Here is a 17,505-nt window from a genome sequence, read left to right on the forward strand (position 1 = left end):
TCACAAGTGATTAAAACTGACATTATAATCAAACTTTCCAATGTTTTGGCATATTAATGTAACATTTCACCTACCTGTAACATTCCTTCCATGTCGAGCTGCATTAATTCTGCTTGATTCATCTGTAGCAGCGCTAAACCAACCCGAAAAACGATCTCTAAACCCTACAAAGAAGGCATACATTTTATTTTAAGCAGATATTTCCAGGTATTGAAAGAACATATATCTGGGCTTTACAGAGTCTGAAGTTATTTTTCATTGCAGGTTTAATGGGAAACTACTGTTTCAGTATAATATGAACCATTTTATTATAAATGGGTATCTGCACAGGCTTTATCCGAAGCATAAAAGTAGCAAGTTTAATTCAAGGAAAATTATAATCTATGTTAGGAATTACTCCTTTGATCAATGACTTTTAAAGAAAATGGAACTAGACAATACCTTACCTCAGACATAAATATATCAAATATTCTTGTTGCAGTAGACAGTGGGAAAGATGTCAGAAAGATAGTTAAGAACCAGGAAGATGCATACATAGAAGTATGAAAACTCTGGGCCTGGAAATGCACATAAAGCTCTGGTAGCTGCTCCTGAAAGGTTAATGAAAATTACCTGGTGACATGGTTCTTGTAGTTAAATCTCTTAGAACAATATCTTATGAAATGTTCTTAAAGGACCATACTTTAAACAATGACATCTATCTTTATACTGAAAAAAGGAAAACATATGACCGTGAAGGCTGCATACAGATCAAGCTACCCTCATGCAATGTGGCATAAAGTGAAGATGTGCCATCTAAACCTTCCTTTATATTCATGTAGGACCAAAGGCAGCTCACAATCTGAGCTGGGAAGGAACTGGAGATGAAACATCAGTCCCTTCCCCCTATGCTTTGGAAGCATCTTTCCTTGCCAAATGTGTCTAATTATGACCTTCCACTTTGTTTTCCTAATTTACTGTTTATAAGTCTGAAATATCTGCAACTTTGAGAGAAGAACTATGACTTAATAACTCACATCATACAAGAGATATACAGAATTCAGTTATACCTGTATCATGCATTCAAACTGATACATGCAAAGGCCCAGTTCAGCCATACTTGGTTTGAAGAGTTCTCTAAGGCGATAATCTTGCATTAACTTGACGAACACACAAAATGCTTCCTCCTCAGGCATCTGTTTTGAAGGAGATCATGTCCAAAGTTTAGTACTCAAATGCTGTAAAATGCACTGTGAACATTTTCAAGAATATATAGCTTACAAACCTCCCTCCCCCTCTCAACAACTGTTAAGAAATGCCATCTGAGAACTTACATTGGCTCAAACCAAACCTCTGCAACATGGCTTCCTAACATCAGCAATCTGTGTCTACCATTCAGCAATACAGATTCATTCTGTATTACATTAGTCAAGATAATGACTAGACTATGTTAAGTTTCCCTTGTGATTTTGTCCTATAGAAGAACTAGGTTCTATTACATACTACTTTCTGGAACAGTTCTGTAAAATATGTGCAGTTGCCTCTAGAAAGAAAATAGATGAGATTTTTTCCCTCTTTCAGCAACCAAGGAGTCAATATATAATATACAATGTATGTACTGGATGGAGTTACACTTCCCCTGAAATCTCAGGCTCGCAGTTTGGGTGTGTTCCTGGACTCCACTCTGAGCCTGGATGCCCAGGTTTCAGCAGCGGCCAGGAGTACATTTGCACAGCTAAAACTTGTGCACCAGCTGCAGCCGTTCCTTGAGACTTCAGATCTGTGTAGAATGACACATGCCTTGATTACATCCCGTTTGGACTACTGTAACATATTCTACATGGAGCTGCCTTAGGAAACTGCTCGGAAACTTCTACGGGTTCAAAACACCGCAGCCAGAATGCTGACCGGGGCCAGTTATAGGGAGCATATAACTCTCTTGTTGAAACAACTTCACTGACTACCAATTCATTTCCAGGCACAATTCAAAGTGCTAATCATGACCAATAAAGCCCTTCATGGCTTAGGTCCAGACTGTTTGAGAAACTGTATCTCCCTATATTAACCTACTAGAGCCCTAAGATCGTCAGGAGAAGGTTCTCTCTCGGTCTCACCCCCATCACAGGCTTGTCTGGTGAGGACACGAGAGAGAGTCTTCTCGGTGGCTGCTCCTTCCCTGGGAAACAAGGCTGCCCCCCTCCCTGCTTGCCTTCCTTCGGCAAGCAAAACATCTTTATTCAGGCAGGCTTTTAATGTGTGATCATGGGACAGCTTTTTATAGGGGGTGTTTGTTATATGAGGTGGGTATTGTGGTTTTATTGTGGTTTTAATGTTTGTAATTTTATATTGTTTTTATGTGAAGCTTTAATTGTTTAATTGCAACAAGCCTTTAATGTGTTTTTGTTTCTGAGCCATCTTGGGTCCCTTCTGGGAGAAGGCAGCATAGAAATTAAATAAATAAATAAAACATATAGTAAATTCCGTGGCATAGCCCAAGGGTGGCAAAGGTGTGGCCCATGGGCTATGTTTGGTTCTGAGCGCTATTTTTGTGGCTCTCAGGGTTCTTCAGGGAAGAAAAATATTTTTTTTTATTCCAAAATGCCCTCTGAAGGATGTGGAAGGCATTTCCACCATATCCGGAGGCCTCCTGGGTCCACCAAAGATTAAAAAACATTTTGCAAATTTTTTAAAAAATTGTTTGTCCCAAAATGCCATTCGGGGAGGCATTTCTGCCATATTTGGCCTTTTCTGGACAATGCAGGCCTTGGAGAAGCTTTCTTTGAAACAGGGACTTCCCCTTCTTGTTGTTAAAAAAGGTCTCTCTTGAGTCTAAAATGACCGAAGCAGGCCCAAAAAAGATGATGCAAATGCCCCCCATAATCAGTAGAGGATGTTTGAGGGCAAAACAAACTTTGATTTTTTTTTCTTCAGAAGTGGGTGCAGCCCTCCAAGGTCTCCTCAAGGACCAGTGTAGCCCCTACCCTTTCACAGTTGCCCATCATTGGTCCAGCCACAGGACAGAAACAAATAGCAGGGCTTAAACCCGCTCACATTAAGTCCTGGCTGGGTGAGAAGACATTTAGAAACTACCTGTTTACTATGTGAAAATTTTCACTCCAGATCTGTAGTAAAGACCAATTCAGATAATATACGAGACAGTTTCAACTTAGATCTTTGTGTCAGTTTTATATTACTATTACTATTGTTATAGTTGTTATTACTTTATTAAGCTTTTAATAAAGCAGAATTTCAACAACAGATTCAAAGTACAATGCTGTTCACTTACCTGCATAAGAAGCAATCCAACAATAAAAGCACTTCCTTGGCAATAACCAACTTCACGGTCCACTAAAGAGTATGCCTAGAAAAACAATTAAGACCTGGTAAGACACTAAGAGTAGAATCAGTAACACATCAGCTTCCAAAAGGCATGCTTGAGAATTAAAGTACAAAGCATTTGGAAGCAAGTCCTAGAAGTCTGCTCCCTGAGGATGTGTTCTTTACACACAAACAGTCCCAGCTTTAATTGTAGCATTTTCAACTAGAACTTTAGATGACACCTGAGTCACTGCCAGTGAGTGCAAATCCTATGGAACTGGATGCCATGCTTCTCTTTGAAAGGAAAGAGAGATCAGCAGGGAATGTTTAACTGTGTTTTTATGGGATCAAGTCAACTGGCAGTGTGCATGTCCTCCTTCTCTCAGCTGGCTTAAATGCATAAACAGATGAATCCAATTTGAAACAATAGTCTAATTCCTCCTCAGCATCAGAAGTTCAAACAGAAACCATCAGACCATTTCCAGTTCCTAAGAGTCATTTCATATGGTACTTGCTGTGTGCCTTCAAGTTGTTTCTGACTTAACAATAATCCTAAGGGAACTTATCGTGGGGTTTTCTTGCCAAGATTTCTTCAGAGGGAGTTTGCCTTTATCTTCCCTCTGAAGCTGAAAGTGTGTAACATGCCCAAGGGTTTTCATGTCTGAACCCCGGATTTGAACCCTGGTCTCCAGAGTTGTAGTCCAACGCTCAAATCACTACACTACAATTGCCCTTGGCATTCCATACGGTCAATTCAAATATTTCACTTGTGGAAGTCTCTTACTCAAGCCATATAATATTCCAGAATATCATGGATCTCTGTAACAAAATGTGTTCAGTTTCTGTAACTGCTGGACTGGGTAACCCATGACACAAGCTGAAGTGCTTGCCCCAAGAAGCAATTGGAAGGATTGGGAGAAGCCCACTGACCATTGCTGCCCTGGTCTATCCACCAAACTACCAACTACTGTTATTGTCTACCTGCGCTGCCCAAAACAAAGCCAGGTGCTGGTTGATTTACTTAAGAATGCTGGCAGCTTTCTCTCTTTTCCTGGATTTGATATAACAGCAAGGCAGGTGTCTGCCTATGTGCTACTCTGCCCAGCGAGTTTCCAACTGCTATGGGTTGCTCTGCTTGTTACGTCTGCGAGGAGGAGGAGTCCAAAGACCTTCCTCTTCCTTTTCTCAATGTGTAGCCTCTGTGGTAATTTTGCCAGGCTTCTGTGGTTTCCCTCACCCATTTATGCCCAGCAGCTGCCAGTTTTCTAATTGGTCTGGTAGGAGAAGAAGGCTCGGCTTATCAGAAGCAAAGAGCGAACTAAAGTAGCAAAAAGGAATATGGTAACTGTACATATTAGCTTTGCTGCAAAACAGGCAGCATAAGATCTAAAATGCTGCTATTGTTTCTTTCGGGGGAAAGAATTTAATACAGTAACAATAGCTGCAACATCTCCCTCCGCTTGGGCTTTAACTATAATAATGCCACTGGGAGCTGATAAAGTGCTGCACTCTTGTCCCAAGCCCCTCCCTGTCTGAACTCTGCTTGAAAGAGAGAATGGAAAACTCCTTAGAAATGACCATGACTCAGAATTGTCCTGTCACCCTTCCTCTTCCTGTTCCCCAATCACTGAAGAAAATTGTCCAAATCCATTTCTATTGTGTCAAGGTTATGCTGTCGGATTTTACTCTATGCCACCTCTTAAATTATGTTCAGTTATGTTCCACAGGATGAAGCTGAAATAATGATGCACTATCACACATAGGCAGCTCCTACAAATTAGATTCTTAGGGCTTTCAATAAGCAGTAGGCAAAGTCTCCAGGTGGTTTTATTTAAAAATCCTTTTTGAAGGAAATACTGCAAATAAATCCACCCATTCTTACGTAGCAGAAAATATACCTTTTAAAATGTGTGTGTGTGTGTGTTTGTACATGTATATATGTCCATAGGAATACACGAAGACTACATTGAGCAGCATTGGAATTTTGCTTTTGCTGCTAGCTTAGGCCCAGTACAGACTGGGGCTCTGTGCCAGTCTAGGGCCGATTTCAGGATTCAGGATTCTGTAGGACTGGGCATCTGCATGCGCCCAGCCCTACAATCGCCGCGTGGGTGCCTAAAAGGATCATTTTTTCTTCCCAATGGCTGCTAGAAAGTGTTAAATGCTGGGCTGTTCAGAAAATGTTTTATTGGTCAAGTACCTCATAAATGAACTTTAAAGGAAGAAAAGAGCAACTCTGAGCATGAGTAGAGTTACTTGCTGAGCTCTATTCCCATACTGTAATATAAATATTGCATAGAGATGTAGCTTAATATGTGTATTTTATAGAATGATTGTGTTTTAATATGTTGTAACCCACCTCGAGCTGTGAGTAGAGGTGGGTAAGAAATAAAATTATTATTATTATTATTATTATTATTATTATTATTATTACTACTACTACTCACAGTCTCACTAAATCACAAAATCTGGGATTGTCTGTGGAGATTTGAAGCTTCAGTTACAATGTGGAGGGTGAATATAAACCTCTCTGCCAGGAGTAGGTTTGCCTGGCAGTCCTTATTATAAAGGGATGTCCTTTATCTGAGGACCAAAAAGCCTTATAGGACTGGCACATATCCCTTATATTAGGGAGTGGACCCTGTTAGAGAGCTGTAAAGCTTTTCTTTTTATATAGACTGAACAAGATGCCAAAAAACCCTGCATTTTGAAGTGTGGACCCTTCATACAGACAGAAATGTGTGATTCATGTAATTTATGAACATAGACAATATGTTAAGTTTGTAGAGAAATTAATGGCTAAGTTAAAGTTGAAAGCTTTCATTTGGTATGTAACTGGAACATTAAACTTGTTATTAGCTGCTTCCTGACTGTCTTCCCTGCATGTCATGGATTTCAACTGTCATTTATTGCTATTTTGAAAATCTGGCAACATTAGCCAGCACCTACCTCAAGCAACCAGTGAAGGGGTGGAATAGACATAAAAAGGAAGCAACTTGTTATTTAACTTATTTTAATTCTATTTAAAGTCCCAGAGAGCAGGGCGACACTTTGGAGATTTTCTGCCTCAGATATCAAAATAATTTTATTGGTCCTGATAACATCTATCTTGACAGGCAAGACTGGGGTGCCAATTACTGCTCTGCCTCAGGCAGCAAAATGTCTTGGTCTGGCAATGCAAACATTCACAATACAGATTGCAGAAACCTGTGTAGCAAACATCTGTGAACTCATCCCTTTGTACACTGCAGTATCTCAGAATAACACTCTCATAAGTTTAAAAAGCAATAGAAACAACATCTGACACAAGCACTAGGAATAATTTCTCCATCCGCTGTTCAAGAAGCCGGAACAGGGGAAATATATATAGCCCTCCTGATATTGTGAGACTGTAGCTCCACTCATCCTATACCATAGGTTATATGTTACTTAGATCTAACGAGCACTGCAGTCCTGCAGAGATACCTCATTGTGTGCATATATGCAAATACAAAAATACCTGAAATCTCAAGCATTTTGGTTAAGTTAGACTCAACCAGTAGTATCACAATCCAAATGAAGCTGAATCCTCTAGCTCAGGGGTAGGCAACCTTTTTGAGCCGGGGGCCGGGTTGCTGTCCCTCAGACAACTGGGGGGCCGAAGCAAAAAAATAAATAATTAAATGATTTTTTAAAAATTTAAATAAATAAATAAACCGGGACAAATGTAGGACAACATTTTCAAATGGTGGACACTTTTTTAAAAAAAAGTGGAGGACACGCAAAAAAAAATGCTGATTTTTTAAAAAATGTTAATATAAATGCATGTTTCTGAGGTGTCTATAGACAATTGCCCCCCTAGCCCCTGCGCGCGAGAGGCCAAAGGCCCCGGTGGCAATCGGCGGCAGGACCGGGCTGGGGCCGGTCCCAAGGCCTCGCTGGGCCGCATCCGGCCCACGGGCCGCAGGTTGCCTACCCCTGCTCTAGCTGTCCTTTCACAGGTATGAGCTAGTAACTTACCTTCATTACATTAAATAAAACTTCTTGTCCAAGGCTATCCTTTTCTTTAAAAAACTCATGTTCAGGGTATGTTCTAGCAATGTCCCTTCTTATAAGTTTTTCAGAGGGTGAAGTCATTTTTAAGAGTTCTGAATATTGCTCCTTAATTGGCATATTTTGAGCTGAGCACAAAAGTTGCCAAACTATTGCTCGGAAGTGATGAGGTATCCCTTTTCGAACCAGTTCCTAGAACACAAGAAAAATCCAAGATGAGCATTATTTATTTCCAATAAAGCACAAAGTTATCTCCAATTTAATTTTTTTTTAAAAAAAACTTCATCTTAATCTGTAAACTTTTCCTCTCTTTTACAAAGATGAATAAAATGTGCAGGACAAAGATAAACTACAAAGGAAATTCAATGATTTGTCCAGTACAGAGATTTAACACAATTTTACCCCGTTAAGCATTTACTATGATAATTACCTTGATCTCAATTCAAATCTCAAATGTATCTCGGAGAGTAGTTTAGCTTGCTTTAAGTGCTAAAAACTATGTACTAAAGTCAACGAACCTTAACTTGTTTCTCTTTCTTTCTCCGCACATCTTCCCACTCATTTACAATTCTCCCCCAAAGGATCCAGGTATCTTCTTCTAGATGGCTGAGATTGCTAGAAGCTGATGAACTAGATACGAGTGAGGAGCCACTGTTTCTTCTTGACCCATTTACTGATCGCAGTGATTTGCTGTCAGTTTCCAACAATCTGTAGTAGATGCAAACCAGTTTGAGCTTTCTGATCAGCCAGTCTTTTCATTATAAAGCTTAAAACACTACCATTAGCCAAATGTTAAACGTCTGCTTGCATGACCAACTTTATTACTATGCATAGTACAGATTACACTAAGAATCTTATTTGTTATTTAATTGTATTTTTTTTAAAATAGGGGAATATTTAATAGACTTCATGAATCAGTCTCTTTTTAAAAGAGGATTATTATAGAGAAAATGAAATACAGAGCTGGCTATGCCAGTAGAATTAGGCTTGATGTATATCTTCCTCTGACAAGTAGAATGTTGTGGAAAGACTTATTACGATCATTTTATTTATTAATTATTTAATTTATACCCCACTTTGCTCTTGGCATGGGACAAAAAGCAGTTTACAATAATTTAAAAGATACATTCAGGTAAAATCTTATTAAGTACAGTAGTAAATATTAGGGAGGCTGAAAATGGTTCGCATGTAACGACAATATGCACATAGAGACATGAGTTGTAAAATGTGCATGATTGAAACATATCCAATAGTATTTATCTGTTATATGCTCACTGAACATTCATAATGTGTCTTTCCTCCCTTCATTCCAAGCCAGGTTGACTCCAAAAATGGATAAGGGGGTATGTGCCAAGAAGCCAGAGCAAGTAAGCCTCCTTTCTACTGATCCTACCACTGAATTGCCTCCCAATATTTGTATTCACATTGCTAGACAGACATTTAGGAATTTATATTTGTTAATGCAATATACAGTTCTTTAGAAATCTAGGCAAGTGGCTTCCAAATAGTGAGAAGCTTGGCTACAATCAAGCTCTAATACGGGCTGCAACCATAGACAAAACTACAAACACTTACTCCTCTAAGGAACCTATCATTTCCTTACCAGATTTATAAAAATATTTATAATAAGCATTTGACTAGTATGAGCAATAAATACCATTCTGTTGCTATTTTTGTAGTTCCATGGCTTGAAGTTATTTTCAATTTATGGTGGACCTAAGGTGACCTGAGTTTCAACAACGGTTACACCTGCCCTCACCATTTCCAATTATTTCTCTAATAAATAGAGTTAATCCACAGGAGTGTGGAAGATATTTCAAAACTACTGAGAGAAGAATTACAGATAAAAGCTGTAAGGAGGTCAATGGAGGGATGATTTATGAGTCATATTAGTACAAAAAACATTGCTAAGGATTCTGTATGGTGTAGTATGGGAGGAAGTCAAAGTGAAGTGACACCATGAGTTACCAGCTCTGGGTGACGCCAATCTTAGTGACACCATGGCATTTAAGTAATAAAGAGATAGGGAAAAGAAAGATTTAAAGCAGAAAGGAAGCATGAATTCCAAATAAAAATTGAGAACTATAGAACATCAAAAGGCAATCCCCTGTGCATTCTTTTTTTCCCTATGCAAGTGGATTCTTTAATTTCCTGTAGTAATTTCCCATAATGAATATAAAGATCAGAAATTGATTCAAGAATCATATTCTGGGTAGTTAATAAAGTAAAACTGCAGTGTTCCACATACGAAAAAAACGTTTTCATTACAAGCTTCACGGTAAACAAGTTCAAACTCCAGAAAAGAAAGTGCAATAGAACTCTTAAAGCAAATACTTAATATTGAAGCTACATTCTTGTACAGCTGGGCTATACAAGAGATTTACACTGTAAAATATTTCTTACAGTTCTATAGTGTGAATCTTACCTTGGTAAATCCATTGTTCTTTAATTCAGACCCTGACGTTTTTAATAACCATAAGCGGTTAAGGAGAAAACAAATGACTTCATTCCCATCAATGATTTACCTTCCACAAATGGATTCCTTATTTGTTAGGACTGAACCATTCCAACTTATCTTGGAGGGGAATACATCCCATCATTTGACCCAGTAGCACTACAAAAAGTAAAGATTTTGTATTTTTTTTTTCCAGAGAAAGTTTCATTACTTCCCTTTTGAATGTTTCTGTTTCAGTCAAGACTTGCACGCGTGCTCAGATCAAAGTTCTCTCCGTCACCGAGAGGTGTAACTTGAATCTTTTAGAGCTCCAAAGAGTAGTTCAGCTTACAGACTTAGTAAATGGAACCAAGTAATTGCTCAATTTTCCAAGAGAGTAGGTTTTTAAGAGGACATAATAGGTAGTTCACCCAAATGTTCCAACACTGCTTTGGTCTAAAGGAATTTCAGTTTAGAAGCACAGTTTAAGGTACATAAAAATTAGTACCACATCTGGGATGTTACTTCTGTTCTCCAAAGAGTGTTATTACCCAAATAGGAAAATAAAACAAGAGTGAAACTAACCAGCCCAAACCTATTGTTTTTAGAAAATTTGTGTTGGCGGAAGAACAAAAGAAATGAACTAACTCCTGGAACATGTTTGGATAAAAAATGACATTTTAGCATGGATGAGGAACACAACCTATAAAGATCTAAAGGAGAAAATAAATAAATAAAATTAAGGTATACATTACAGGTTGACTCTCCCTTATCCAAAATGTTTGGGACCAGAACTGTTTTGTATTTCAGAGTTTTTCAGAGTTTGTAATATTTGCATATACATAGTGAGATACCTTGGAGATGCAACCCAATTCTAAACAAGGAATTCATTTAAGTTTTTTATACATCTCATACCACACAGCTCAAAGGTAGGTTTATATACAATCTTTATTAATAATCTTGTGCATTAAATAAAGTTTGGGTACACTGAACAATCAGAAAGCAAAGGTGATGCTATCTCAGTCGCCCATGTGTACAATATTGGATTTTGGAATATTTCGGGTTTCAGAATTCTGGATAAGAGAAACTCAACCTGTACCTTTCTGAATTAAGCATCCAAAGTTGCCAATGACAACAGGATACAGTCATAAAATTAAAAGCCACTATCAAAAGATTGCATTTTTCAGGAGGGGGAATTCTCCAAATACATTGAGGCTGAAAAGGGGGAAAGGGGAGGATAAGTGGCAAAAGTCCCACCTGAAAAAATATGTATAGTTCCATCCATAAAGTAAGTAAGTTCTAAAGTAAGTACTGTAAGTAAGGGCAGGGACTCAGATTACATAGAAAAGGTCCTTGAGTTTAGCAGATCTTATTCATAGAGCACACAATTCTACAGAAACAGGTTTAGAAGCAACATGACCTATGAAAACAGCTTAGAAATATAGCAGCTATTGAAACTCACTAGCATACAATGAATAGGATAAAACAAGTTATTTATCAGTTGAGTTATTAGCCCTGATCAGTATAACTGATCCTTCAAAGAGGAGACAAGGGAATTTGAACTGTTCATCACAAAAGAATAGAATAGAATACTTTATTACACTTCTCGGCCTTTTGGCTAAGATCAAGTGTAGTATCATCACAAAAGCCCCTTATTCAGTCCCTTACTTAGTACTGCTTTTTTAAAAAAACAGTTGAAAGATTATTTAGTTTAGGCTTTGAAAATAGTCGGAGACACCTATTCCTTAGCACAGACAAGTGAACATACTGTAACATGCAGAGGGTACTAAAAACACATAATCTTTGCTCGACTCTTAAGGCAATGTACAGAAAGAAATAACCTAAATGAGTTCTAATCCACATGACTGCTCTAATAATAGTCAGAAGTGCTATGGTATTCTTGCTTCATTTAATCTAAATTAACTCTGAGCTGAAAGTTAAACAATGTGGACAATTAGAAACAAGCTAAGCTTTAAGATGTGCCAAATGAACAGATGCTAACAAAAGAAACAAAGAGGGCCACTATTATTAATCTTTCTTGTCAATGTCAGTACAAAATCCAATGTAATACAACGTTCTGAAAGAAAGCATTACTTGTGCCAAGCCAAAGACACTGGTCAGATCAATTGTATTGAAATAAATGTACAATAAAACAATCTTATTTTCAAGTTAATAAAAGGATCTATTTGACTCTAAGTGAACAGAGAAAGTAGTAAGCAGAAAAACTGCACTATACTCCTTCAGGTACAGTTATTACGTTCTCAGTGTCACAAGCTTTTGTTATGAGAGATAACTGCAGCCTGCTTGATTCCAGAGGAGTATGACACTCAACCAGAATGACAGGAATGTACCTTGGACTCAAGACAACTTCTCAAAGGTTTTGAAATAAGATGGAAACATAGTGATTTAAAAGAAATGATATGTTCCACAGCGTTGAAAACAGCCATTTCTGCTTTTTCAAGAAAACACAAGAATGTTCTCCTGTTGTTGTTTAATCCGAGCCACCCGCCAGCACAATCCTACGTGTCACAGGCTGTCAGGGCCCACGCACCTGGCAACAGATGGGTCTTACAGAATTGTTACACCCCAGGCAATTGGCCAACCTCCAATCTGAGCTTATCATCACCTAACACGAGTAATTATATGCGCCATGACCAATGGCCAGACAAATCAGCTGCAAAACACACACACCACTGGAGCTGGCTTTATACTTCCAGAACACTGACAAATGCCAATGACTCTTTTTAAGCTTTGATAGAAACTGCACTTCAGGCTATACTAAAGTATGTTCTGGTTCCATGAACCATTTCTTTCCTTGCCCATTCATTCTTAAATGACAAAGATAACTTGCCACCTACTTATTTTGCTCTTCTAATTTGGCCAGTAGCTCTAAGTCATCGGGACTCAATTCTGCTGGAGACAACGGAGACAATGCTGGAGTGGAGAGTGTGGTAGAGGAGGATGTAGTGTGTAATGAAGCAGATGGACTTGCCACCTGGCTGGCCATTTGACTGACAGTGTTCTTCACCCATGAGAGAGTAGAACTCAGCTTCCCTGTAACCTTGTCTGTCGCCACCTGAGGTAGAAGAAAAAAGAGCATGCAAGGGTCGTTCAACATCACAAGTATTCATGTTGATATCTCTATTATACCAGTAAGGTGTTATTTTCAGTTTTAGTAAAGGGATGCGGTGGCTTAGTGATTAAGACACCAATTCTGATGATTGAAGATTGGCAGTTCGAGGCCCATGTGCCGCGTGATGGGGTGAACTCCCATCACTAGTCCCAGCTTCTGCCAACCTAGCAGCTCAAAAGCATGCAAATGCAAGTAGATGAATAGGTACCACTTTGGAGGGAAGGCAACAGTGTTTGGTGCAGTCATGCTGGCCACATGACCACTGGATTCACCTTCGGACAACGCTTGCTCTTCAGCTTAGTAACAGAGATGAGCACTGCCCTCTACAGTTGGTTATAACTAGACATTCATGTCAAGAGACTACCTTTACCTTTAGAGTCTCCTCAATTTATGTTTTCCTCCTCTACTTTCTTTCTCTACCACTGCAAATAAAAGCATATGAGCAGTTTGCATTCTCCACTTGATCAAACTAACTGAAATTCTCTTAGATCTTCTGATTCTCCAATACACATTGGACAAGCTATAACAACTACACCATTAAGAGAAAGAAAATAAAGAGTTTATAGATTCTGGAAAACTCATTTTAAATTAACTGCTATGTCAAACTTTCAAATGATGTCTGCAAGATGTGGCATCACTATGGTCAGATTCACCTGGTGCGATAACTCATGGTGTTACCCCTCAAACTGACCTCCCCTCATACTACACCATACAGAATTCTTAATGTTTTTTTCAATAATGTGACTCATAAATCATAATTACTGCATATCACTTAATGTAATGGCAATCATTGTGTCAAAAATAATTATACCTTTAATTCACAATATTATATGCACAACAATGTATATTATTATACATTGTTTCATTTAGTTACAGTGAAAATATGGTTAAATGTGATATTTTAAAATAAAAATTTTAAATAATAATTTTAAATATTTTAATTAAAATTAAAATTAAAAAATTATTTTTTATAAAGCGTGGGCCTCTCTTTTATCTTCCCAATGACTCTTACCTCACTCACACCAGCATTTTAAAGGGATGCAGGTGACTACCACAGCCCATTTCTTCCAAAAGGCAGATATTTAGGGAGCAGTAGTGTCATCCCCACTTGTTGCAGCATATATCCCCTGCACCCCCATAGTGACACCCCTGTCTGCAAACATTACCAGTTTCACAGCCAGATTTTACTAGCCAGCCCATACCTACCTGTATCCATTAACCATTCATAGCATATTAGCTAGATAGCAAACAAAAAGTGGAGCAGTCCTACTATGTATTCAATTCTGTTCGGGCACTATGCTAGCATAGGGACAGTTGCACAAGTGATTATGCTTTCTCAGAGGTTGCATAAATCCAGGCCCACATAAAGCCAATCTTTCCATAAGCACAACACAGCCCTTTCTGTCTGACCTCTGACATGGTGGTTGGGAAGCTAATTGACCAACATGCAATGAGTGAGTTCAAAGCCGGGCACAACGGTGGGATCCAGTGAAATTACTCTAACATACATTTATACTGTGCTAAAAATACATAGGTTTTTAGCCTTTACATTTACAATAGTTTCCCCCCATGCTCACTTGGGGCAATTTTTCTGCCAGATGTGAGTGAACGCCTATTTACAAGAGTACAATTAAGGAAAGAGATTGTATGGTAAGTTTTTAATAGTGTTCAAACACAGATCTCAACATGTGGACAGCACACTCAAAAGCACACTATTTGCAGGGCAAGGACTAAAGGCTAAGGCAAAAATGGATGCTTCACTTCAGGAGTTCTGCTCCTCTGGCTTTGTTCCTGTAAGCCTCTAGATTCATTGCTCACTTCAGGGTTTAATAATAATAATAATAATAATAATAATGATTTATTTCTAGCCTGCTCAATCACGAAGAATCCGGGCGGGTTACAACAATAAAATACATCACATTACAATGGAGTTAAAAAATAAAATAAAATCAAACCCTAGACCTACCGCCCCCCCCCCATTCCCAGTACTAAAACAGAATTAAACAGTAATAGTATAAAAACATTAAAAACATTAAAGACCTTTAAAAAAAGGCAGAAACATAGGCGGGGAAGAATAGACAGATGAGGGGACAAATATCTCTATATCTGGGGAGGGTAACTAAGTTGGAAAGGGTTTAATTACACATAACATTAAATTGTATCTATGTGGTGTTGCATGCCTTCGTTTCCGAGTTATGGTGACTCCAAAAAGGACCTTAATACTGTACTGTCCTTTGTATTTTAAGGACTACATAAATAAATAGAAATCTGTCCTCATTCTCCCTTTGCCAGCATGGTGCAGTGCTTTGAGCATTGAACTATAACTCTGGAGACCAGGATCCAATTCCCAGCTCAGCCATGAAACCCACTTGGTAACCTTGGGCAAATCACGTTCTCAGCCTCAAGGGAAGGCAATGCAAACCTCCTTTGAACAAATCTTGCCAAGAAACCCCCATGATAGGTTTGCCTTGGGGTTGCCATAACTCAGAAATGATTTGAAGGCACATAACAATAACAAGCAGCTGTTATCTCCTTCCTTATTCACATTATTTGGCCACCACAGCAGGGAAGATTGGGCCCTTAATGCTTCCTAGAGAGAGCTAGAGAGAGCTCAAGTAGAAAGCTACATCTGTGCTCTGTGCCTCTTGCCTCTATAGCTTCTACTTCAGAGACCAATCAGATTTGCCAATCATCAAATTTGCCACAGGTATTTTATATGCAAGAAATTTCTTCCTGCTGGTGATCCTTCACAAGCCAACATATTTGTTCTCCTGGGCACAATAGGGGCAACCAAGTGTAAGGCAGAAATTGCCTTCTGTTCCCAAAAGAAAATTTTTGCTCTCAGAAGCCTTACTTCTACCAAAGTGAAATTCAGCAATACCAGAAGTCTGTGTAATGGCTTCTCTAATTTGACTAAACCTGAAAGCAAGAGAAGTAAACAAGTCTACTTTTAAAGTCCCCAAACCAAAAGCAAAAGGATATGAAAAAAGAATAGCAAGAGAGAGACAGAGAGAGAGAATAAATGCAGCGGCAAGGGAGAGGGTGTAGTATTGCCCATGGTAACGGATACATGTAAACTTAGAAATGATGACTGTAACTTAAAGAGAAATGCCATTCATCTCATCAGGAGACATACATGTCTGCTGTCCAGGGCACAATCACTACACAATGATAGTGCTATTATTCTACATTAACTGGCATGCTTCCATCCTACGATATCTTGGAATTTGTAGTGAAATACTAGAGTGCTCTTGCTGAGAATTCTAAGCACCCCTCACTACACTGCAAATCCCAGGATTCCATGGGATAGAGCCATGACAGTTAAAGTATAATAACAGTGCTATAATTGTGTAGTGTGAATTGGGCCCCAACTTCAGGACTACCTTCGGCTACACTAGACTGGAGAGCCCTTCAAATAGAAAAGTATCCTCCGACAGCCCATCAGACAGAGCACTGTTTCCTTTATAAAGTAGGGCAAATAGTAGGCACGGCAAGTCAAGGGGAAATGAGCCATCTTCAGCTCTGTTGATTCAAGCACTTTTCTCCACAGCCACAGAGATATACTTCTGGCACCAGAGCCAACTGAAAGAAAAATACCTTCCATGAGAAAGCACAGGAAATAAGTTGCTTTAGCTCCCTACACCAACACATCCCTTTTGTTGTAAAACACAGCCGCCCCCTCACCTCCTGCTTGAGATGGTGATCACAGCACAGATGTCAATGAAGTTAGCAGCCCCATTATTTCACTCAAGATTTTACATGGTAAAATGGAATGCTTACAGATGAAGAAAGGCAAGTACAAGCCTGTCATCTAAGGTCTGCGCAACTGTGTAAGATGGGACTCTGGTATGGAAAGCTTTGTCGCATGCATTCCAACCACCAGGAAATATTGGAATTAAATTAGTACCCTACTTTGTAAGGAGTGTTTGTCCCCCCCCCCCCCCCCCATGGTAGACTTATTTAAGTCAAGGTAATTTAAAACAATTTGAATCGGCAAATTAAAATGGGCTGTTTAAAAATAGAGCTTCCCTTTTATACTTTTTCATGCCATTTCCCAAACAATGATATAAACGTGATTACTAAAGCATGCTAGCTTATAACTAGAGTAATACAGTGGGCCTCTGGTATCCACTGCAGTTTGGTACCAGGACCCTCTGTAGATACCAAAATCCATAGGTGCTTAAGTCCCATTAAATACAATAGCAGAGTAAAATGATGTCCCTTATACAAAATAGCAAAATCAAAGTTTGCTTTTTTGAAATGTATATCTTTTCGGAATATTTTCAAGCCGTTGATTGATGAATCTGTGGATAAAGAATCCATGATATGTTTACTATGTTTCCTTCATGCAGTTGGTGACACTATTTAATAATTTAGGTAACTTTCTGTAGTAAGTAACATGTTACATAATATACAGCTTAAGGGCCATGCCCAAGAGTCAGACGTAACTATGATGATGGGGCTCTGTCTGACAATCCCCAAAACCAACCTTTGCAGCATGGCAGTGGCACAACCGAAGTGCTTCTGAGGTGCTGCAGATTGGGGTTCTGGGAAATGTAGGGTTGCCATCCCGGGGGACCTCAAAACTGGGAAAAAATGTAGGACAAAG

At 38.8% G+C, this 17,505-nt stretch overlaps 1 protein-coding gene across 8 annotated transcripts in view; it reads right to left on the bottom strand.

The window, feature by feature from the left end:
- Window positions 1–17,505, bottom strand: part of LOC149316480 (ecotropic viral integration site 5 protein homolog) — an 87,504-nt gene that overhangs the window by 48,015 nt on the left and 21,984 nt on the right. For 6 of the 8 annotated variants that reach the window (XM_089515627.1, XM_089515628.1, XM_089515630.1 and 3 more), the window contains 7 exons: window positions 12,622–12,839; window positions 7,848–8,037; window positions 7,297–7,521; window positions 3,266–3,340; window positions 1,050–1,175; window positions 447–590; window positions 75–164 (listed from right to left, as the gene is read on the bottom strand). In XM_089515627.1, the coding sequence (XP_089371753.1) occupies window positions 75–164; window positions 447–590; window positions 1,050–1,175; window positions 3,266–3,340; window positions 7,297–7,521; window positions 7,848–8,037; window positions 12,622–12,770 (999 nt within the window). In that variant the 5' untranslated portion in view covers window positions 12,771–12,839. Of the gene's footprint in view, window positions 1–74; window positions 165–446; window positions 591–1,049; window positions 1,176–3,265; window positions 3,341–7,296; window positions 7,522–7,847; window positions 8,038–12,621; window positions 12,840–17,385; window positions 17,401–17,505 lie in introns of those variants that run through there. The other 2 variants (XM_089515633.1, XM_089515631.1) reach the window with 1 other exon arrangement.

The sequence above is a fragment of the Sceloporus occidentalis genome, unplaced genomic scaffold (genome assembly GCF_023333645.1).
Source record: "Sceloporus occidentalis isolate IW3139 unplaced genomic scaffold, rSceOcc1.0.p SCAF_3, whole genome shotgun sequence".
In the NCBI taxonomy this organism is placed as follows: domain Eukaryota; kingdom Metazoa; phylum Chordata; class Lepidosauria; order Squamata; family Phrynosomatidae; genus Sceloporus; species Sceloporus occidentalis.